At 45.5% G+C, this 8,208-nt stretch overlaps 1 protein-coding gene across 1 annotated transcript in view; it reads right to left on the reverse strand.

The window, feature by feature from the left end:
• Positions 1 to 1,230: 1,230 nt before the first annotated feature.
• GATB (glutamyl-tRNA(Gln) amidotransferase, subunit B) overlaps positions 1,231 to 8,208 on the reverse strand; it is a 195,814-nt gene continuing 188,836 nt past the window's right edge. Inside the window, exons 14-15 of the mRNA XM_009893763.1 lie at positions 3,896 to 4,030; positions 1,231 to 1,359 (exon numbers count right to left, since the gene is read on the reverse strand). Of these exons, the coding sequence (XP_009892065.1) occupies positions 1,231 to 1,359; positions 3,896 to 4,030 (264 nt within the window). The remainder of the gene's footprint in view (positions 1,360 to 3,895; positions 4,031 to 8,208) is intronic.

An 8,208-nucleotide genomic window follows, 5' to 3' on the forward strand; every position in this document is an offset into this window, starting at 1 on the left:
CTGCTTCTAGTTGTGTTTTCTGTTAGTGGTTTGATGAGCTGAAGTGAGTTGGGACCAGGAAGTTAACTCGAGGACCCTGCATTTCAGTGGGTACTTAAAGCTAGGGGCTGAAAAATGGAAGGTATAAAAAAAAACCAGCATAAACCACTCCTGATTAAATAGTGGAGCAGCCCCTGGAACCCAGCTGGGTTGGTAAGCCAACTACACGTTCAGTTCCTTCCACAAAGCGGTACAGTGCCAGGTGACAGCAGAAAGCCACCTGCTAGAGAAGCGTGCAGCCCTGGGCTTGGAGCATTTGAAACACAGGGTCAAGTTCTCATCAGCAGAGAAAAAAAAATAAAGTGGAGCAAATGGTCCCGTTACTGAGCTACTGCCTAAGAGAAAGGCACTACGTGTTCCTCTGGAGGTTGTCCAGGGCCAGCAGAAGCACGCTACAGCAGAAGTTTGCTATGCTGAACCTCGGAAGGTCTCAGGCATCCATCTGTCAGGCGCTCTTCAGAAGTGAAAGAGCTGTGAGCAGGCAAAGCAGATGTTTGGGCACATAACAAGGAGAAGGTGAGCAAACAATGTGACACTAAGTCTTAGATGTTTGTGGCACTAGCCTCAGGCACTGACTTAAGCAGCTCGTGACTTCATCTTCTCCCCATCCCTCAGAAAGCAGGAAGGAGAGTAGTGGATTTTTTTTTTTTCTGTTCTGCCAGGCATGGAGGCACACGTCATCTCCTTAATTACTGCAAGGTGTTTTAATCATTGTTACTAGTGTGCTCACACTCATTTACAATGAGTTGTTAGTGTGCACCACCAGACTTTGCATTCATGGAATTCCATTCTGGACTCGCATTCCAAGATCTGTGAACTTCCCTTCTCAGAAGAAGGCAGCTAGAAAAGCTGAGTTTACACTTGCTTTATTACAACACTAACCAATACAGCTTCAGCTCTCTGCATACTCACAGACACCCCTGGGAACTTCTTTCCCATGGCTGTATGGAAATGGCATTTCCCAATGCCACACCAAAGTGAGGGAGATGCAAATGACTGTTTCATCTCCTGCTATTCTTCTGCTCATCTGCCTTTGGCTGACACATCCAGGGAAGGCTGGGATGTAATGCGGCTTAAGGTAAACCGATAATCCTGATGATGCACGAGGAGGCACCAAAGTTCATTTGCAGTGAACCAGACAGAACGAAGCACATGATTTCTGGAGACACTTGGACGGTTGTTCTCTTGTGGCTACTCTGACAGCTTCTTCTCTAATAATTGCTTCACCAGAACAGGATTGGATCGTCCTTGGGTTTCCCTTTGTACCAGGCCAATTAACTTATTCAGAACTTTTAGATTTCCTGCCTTTATCGCCATAACCTTTAAAGAAAAACAAAACAACAGACACCACTGTTACATGAAAACTGGACATCTTCACTCATGCGCAGCCAAGGTATGAATATTTTTGTCCTTTGGACCATTGCCATAGAATGCTGTGTTTTGGGCTGTTATTTATAAAAACTGCCTTCAGCCTTCCAATAAGCTCCTGCTCTGCTCCCACGAGACAACAGCAAGTCCCTACAGCAGCAGGGCCTTACAACTAATAGAAAGATTTCCTTTTATTAAAAGTCAGAAAACACTTTGAGATTTTAACAGTGTCTGCAACTTGAACAGCGACTTCCTGGAAAAGACCCAGAAAAATGAGATGAAGTTCTTTTCGCTAATAGGATCTATCTTTTTACTCAATATACTGTTCAGTTATAACAAGTAAATTTGCGTTAAATCAATGTCTTATTTGATAATATTTGTGAGGTGCTTCAAGCACAGACATAGTTGGTTTTGTAACGGCATGTTATTTTCTTTAAGCAAGGAATCCTTTGCAACATAGCAATCAATTAACTGATCAGAAATGTGACCTCCTATCAGACAGCTAGTGTTTGATGCACAGTCACCTGCAAAATAGCAAGGGCCATATTTAAAAGCTAAGTAAAGACACTGGAAAATGCATCAGAAATTTCACTTTCAGGCTTTTCTAAAGGAGATGCTACTGTGGAAAGGCTTCATGTTGTTTGTATGGCAGGGAAGACGTTCTCTATGTTGTCAGAGTTACTGCGCAAAACACGATAGCTTCAATTAAACAGCATGTCATATTTACAGATATTAAGGGAAGGATTGCGAACATATGAACCACCCCCTGTGCCAATACCAAGCACAAATGCAAATATTGCTGCTCGTTATGCTATCTGAATTATTGGCAGTCTAAAAATCTTCTCTGTAATGTCATAATATGGAAAGGACTCAGGACTCCTGATCTGCTAGAAATTACCTCTATGGGGCAGAGTGCAGTACAATCCAGATGATACTGCGTTTTTCGTAATGCGCTCGGTGTTGGCTTGAGCAACTGCTTGTAACTTAGTTCATTTTAAAGAAAGTTACTATCAAAAAGCAAGGCAGACTTTTTTTTCTTTTTCCCCGTCAAGTACTCAGCTAACTATTTTGTAAGGTAAGCTCTCGCAGCAATTTAAAGCAATGAATTACAGGCCTTCAAGACAGCTTTTGCCTTAGCAAAAGAGCACTTGGAAAAAGTAGGGAAGTGAGGCCATTCTGCTGCATTTGGCTTGACTAAAACAGTGGAAAACAGAGGAATTACATTCTCAGAAAAAGCATTATTATTGAAATGGGAGTGTAGTTATGGACCTTCGGCTTCTGCACTTCCCAATCTGTTCTAATGTTCTTTCTATCCACACTTGTGCTTCCGGACCAGTCTGAAAATACAGCAGCACTTTTATCAGGCTCTGCAAATGAGTCAGTCTGATGGAGGTCACGCCGACCTACTGCAAGCTCATTTTCTTTATCAAAAGCTCTTGCAGAGCTGTTAGCATCCCCCAATGAGATCTGGGGTGGGTGGTATTGTTCTCAAAAGATGTTAATGTTTTTTTCCAAATGGCAAATGTATCTAGACAATGTTTATATTAGAAGTAAGCTATTCACTTCTGCTTTTACATTTCTGCTCCAGAGAACGTATAAGCACTTGTTTTCATTTTGCTTTTTATAAAGCAGATTTTAGACTCTGTCAAGATCCCTTCCCACTCCACCCCTTCATGATCAACAAGGGTTTTCCCCCCCGCCTTTTTCTCAGCTCAGACCTTGTTAGACCCATAAGCCATGCAGACTGCTGCGTGTTCTTCCTAGGAGATGGGGAAGAGCCAAAACCTCATTTTTCCTACTGCAGCATTTGCGCTGCTGCCACAGCCCAGCAGCGGAGCAGACGGCAGCCTTGGAGTCACCGATGCTGCTGCCATGGCGGTCCGGCTCCTCCCCACCGCACAGCCACCGTCAGGCAGGACAGCCAGCTAGACTTTCTCTTTGGCAGTTGAGGGAGACAGGGACACAGCGAAGAGACAGATCCAAGTAAAATTTTTGCCTTGCCAGCTCTGATACAGTCTCTAATTCCATAACTAATGTATGCCTTGCTGGCAGATAACTTCAGTCTCCAGCTTCAGAACAGTTTAACAGCATTGCCCTAATATCACAACAGATGACATAAAAATCAGAGTTATGTGGCTGGGTGGCCAGGTCAGGTTAATGACAGTATAGCTGAAGAGGGAAAAAGCCCCACAGTTTTCCTTTCCTGCATTAAATTTTTATGGTCTCTCAGAATGACTTAGCACATTAGCCAGACTGGTAATTTCTTCTGCTGATCATTTTGTGTATGCTTCAATTTCTAAAAAAACATTTCGTAAAATAGGAAAGGAGAAGAAAAGCCTGATAATACCCGAGCAGCAGCTTTAATGCTCCTATACTGGCTCTAGAGCCCAAATGACAATCAAAAGGAAAAAAAAAAGGCCATTTTAAGCCCCTTTTTAGTGCCACAGACTGCCACAGTGCACAAGCTTCCCAGCACCATCATAATCACCTCATTTTCTTGTCCATCAATCACCGCCTGGCAGATCTGGTCAAGCTCTTTTTGATCCTGTATCAGTTCAAGTTTCTTTTCTTTAACAATTTCAAGAGGAGTCTTCCCTTCTCCCTTCCACAATTCCGCAAGCACCTGAAAATCACAATGAGTAGTGAAGGTCAGTGTCTTGACTTATCCGTGTTGTTTAGATGCAGTATTACAGTTCCTATCCAAGAAGCCAGATTTTAGCTAAAGCAATGTGAACGAAGCCAAGATTTAAACCTGTGCCTCGCTGAAGGAGCTCTTGTACCCTCTCTCTTCTTCTGCATCCTGAAATAAGACAAAGCATTTTCACTCACTGCATGAGTGCAGGTTAATGGTTCACAACCCGTCCTCTGTAGCCTACCGCAGTACTGGGACCTGCCCGCTACTACCAGTGATGGGACCTGTTCAAAGAAGTTTGCCTCACGCGGCCCCCATGTACCTCGCTGCATTCGGCCGCTGCTCCCTCACTGGGAGAAGGGGGCACCACAGCAGAGACTCCCCCTGACTGCAAGGCTGTCCCTCAGGCAGTCCTCACGCTCATCTCACCTTATTCACAAGAACTGCCTGAGAGCAGTGAGAAAATGCATTTCCGTGAGCAATGTCTCTGCCCGGGAGCTGACGATTAGCTGGCTATTGTACCAAGTCCAATCCCAGGTAACTCATCCCATTACCAGTGCTGATCAGCAGGCTGTAATGAGGGTACGTATGACAAAGCAGCAGAAAAATAGTGCCGAGCAGAATGAATACAGCAGCTCCAGCCCACCTATGCATCACCTCCGAGTACCGGAATGCTGGGTGAACCCAGGCCTCCGGAATAATCACTTGTTAATGCTAGTGTGTTTTCCTACACCATAGCAGGGCTATCGCCCTGGAATAAACTTGAGAGACGAGAACATTTATAAAAAACCAATTTCCTTGGGCAGTCATTTTCTGTATTCCCTTTGCTCTTATTTCAGAGCTGTGGGAGGAGAGAAAGAAAACCATTATTAAAACAGCTGCTTGTGCTCCATCCTGAGCTGAAGATATGATTGTATGTCTGGGCCATTGCTGTGTACCAATATAGAAACGGATGTCACGTCAAAATTTCAGCATTAAATACTCACTGTGGGATGAAGAAGAGGCTGGGATGGGGAGACGAGAAGGGGCATTCAAACTGCATGTTAAAAAATTAGCAGGGCAGCAAAACAACTTAGGAAAAATGAAGCACTCGGGACAGCATGTTAACTACCCCAGCAATTTCTTCAGCATGAAGCATTTTCTGGTACAAAAGACCTTCAGTTAAGCAATTTTGTAGCCACAACAGGTATTTAAGAACCATGCATTGACACAACTCCTGCAAGAGGAGATTTGTTTGCCAGCCATACCCCAAAGCTTTTTATGGGATTTTATCACTCTGCTGGAGACCTTGAGAGAGGGTAATGACACGCAGCTGTATTGTGGCAGCTACATCTTGTTTCCTCCCCTGGAAGAGGGTTAAAGGCAGATCACAATATTAAAGTTACTGATAAGCAGCCAAAGTTACAACTGCTATAAGTAAAGCTTTCAGCTGTTTATATCTAAATAAATCAGTGCAGTATGTGATCTTCCTTCTACTGCAGTATTTAAAAATCATCGTGCCAGTGCTACCTGGAATACCCCTAGAAAGAAATACATCCCAACGGAGATGCAACCTGTCTGTAGCTGCTCGCTTTTCTTCGTTGCACTCCATTGCTACCCCGGGCAGCCCCCTCCCTCTCCCCTTCCCTGAGGGACCAGGCAGGAAGCTTTCTGTCCTCAAGGCCACCCCAGGCACCAGGAAGGTGCATCACCCCTCAGAAGGAGCCCTGTCCTGTTTGCACAGCCCATAGCAAAACAACCCAGAGGGTCTGAAGCACTGCAAAAATCAGGGGCTGGACAATGAATAAGCCCTATCGCTCTCCTGGAAAAAGGCAGATGTGACTTTTAGGACTGGTATGTATTCAAGCAGGATGCCATGGGCTGCAGGAGGGGAAAATCTGCAACAAACAAAATCTAAGCAGCCGACCATGGCAGAGTTACCCAGGAGCAATTCATATACCAGGCTGACTTAGATCAGGGGCAGGACAGCTTGACAGTCAGAGATCCAGCTCTGATTCCCTGCTATTCCTGTGCCAAACATCTCCTGGCACTGAGAAAAGCTCGCCCATTAGAAACCTTGAAGGCACCAGATTTTCCCTGTGACATCTGCATCCTGTGTACTTTTCAATTTGGTAACAAGCATCTCCACTTAGCTAGTAGAGCAACGCTGTTATCAAGGCCCTTGCTTGTTTACAGGTATGTAGAAAAGCAGAAAGAGATGTGGCCAAGACCTGTCAAAGATGCACTTTTAAAAAAGTGTTTCTCCACTTGGCAAGGAGTACGAATCTAAAGAAAGCAGTTTAAAAAATGATTTCAACTCATTTACACAAACTGCCTGCACCAGAACAGGAGGATCAAATTATGAAGTCTCCAGAGCCAAAATGAGAATCTCAGGCCTCATTTCCATTAGTGAAATCTCAGTAGTTTCTACTATTGATTCTTGCTTGAGCATGATTAGATTTTAATGATGTTCTGCTGCCTCTACCTACACAGGCATAGCAGCAAACCATTGGTCAAGATGAATTAATCAGGACTTGCATGTCTGGCTGCCACGGGCATCATATCAAACATTTTGCAACTGGTGAACGTGCCAGCTGACTGCCGTGCCTGAGAACGCTCCAACTGGAAACCCTATCTGCAGTGATTTGTTGCCAAGGGTGGGGGGAAGCAGCAGGCAGTACCACTCCAGTCAGTCCTGTGGGCATCTCTCCTTTCCAGTGATGGAAAGCCTCGATGTCTGGCAGTTGTCCCTCAGCTGCTGACAAAAGCGAGGGGCAGGCTGGGTCCAGCCTTCCAGATGGTATAGCCGTAATTGTCAAAGCAGATGGTTCTGTTTAGGTGTGTGTACTGTACTCATTTCCCCGCTATCTACTTTAAAGTAGTGGTGCCAAGTGGGTCTGTTGAAGTTATTCATATGTGGGTGACCTGTGCAACTGCAGAAACAAACAAGACTTGGGGTCTGCTCTGCTCCACTGCCTGCTGTGTCCACAAGGAGTTGCTCCAGCATGGCTCTCAGCAGCAGGGGCAAGTTTCTGCTCCCCTGGCCCAGGAACCAGCCTCCTCCCCCAACGCTGTAACTCAAAGGCAGGCCCCTTATGCCAGAGATGCACCCACTGCCAGCCCTGCAAACGAGGACCGAGGCCCCACCTCAGGCAGACTGCGTTTCAGACTTGTTTCAGCCCTGGGTGAGCAGCAGCAGCACCTCTCACTGTGGGCTTTAAAACGGTGTCTCTGGGGTGGGCCACAGCACGTGCCTGTGCAGGTCGCCTGGTCCAGGACACGCTCACCCCACAGCCCTGCCCACTGGCAGAGCTGGAAGCTACTCCCCTTTGCACGGGCACACCAGCCTGAAACTGCTTCGGAGACCTCTGGAGTAGGATGTTATATTTGATGGCAAGTTGGGCGTGAGCTCTGTAATTACCTAAGTGGTAATTATGGAAGCACGCAGTGCCCTTTCCTTGGCATGTGCATCCTACCATACAATGTTCTGTGTCTATAATCAGCGCTTACAGCTTTTATCTGTCTGTGTTTTAGTGTCTTATACAGCAGAGACCGAACACAAAACCTCTTAAAAAATTTAAACTGTTAAGAGCTTCCTGCAGCGAGCATGTATGTGTATGCACATCTGCATGCTCACCCCATGGAACCCTTCCATCCTTTCTCCTTGGATCTGTCTCTACCATTGCAGTTCATTCTCCCCCACCCCAAGTGCTGTAATTCATCTGCTGTTGTGTATATATAGCCCTTTCTGCCCTCGGGCCATCCAGTATCTCTGCCTACTGCTGAGAATTGTTATAAACATTTGTTATTCTTCCGACATCCAGGCAACCAAAATACTTTTCTAAATGTGGCAAGGTTTCTGCAGTTTGATAGCATCACTCAGTGATGGCAAACAGTACTGTTATTTCTCTGTGTCCAATTTCAGAACACCGAGGACAACATGCACATTACAAGGAGTTGGTAATTAAACAAGAAAAGCATCTCTGAAATTCTTGACATTTCATAAGCTGTCAGAAGTGCTGGCACACAAATATATCACAAGGCAAGAAACTCCCGTAGAAGAGCATTAGTACCCCATCTCTACCTCCACAAGGAAGCCCAGAGTTAGGACTGGAGTTCTGAAGCTTCCCTTTCAAATGCAGACACCAAACTGATGGGTGTGCCATAACCCCGCAGGCACAGAACCGCTC

This window comes from Charadrius vociferus, unplaced genomic scaffold (genome assembly GCF_000708025.1).
Source record: "Charadrius vociferus isolate BGI_N301 unplaced genomic scaffold, ASM70802v2 scaffold59, whole genome shotgun sequence".
Lineage (NCBI taxonomy): Eukaryota > Metazoa > Chordata > Aves > Charadriiformes > Charadriidae > Charadrius > Charadrius vociferus.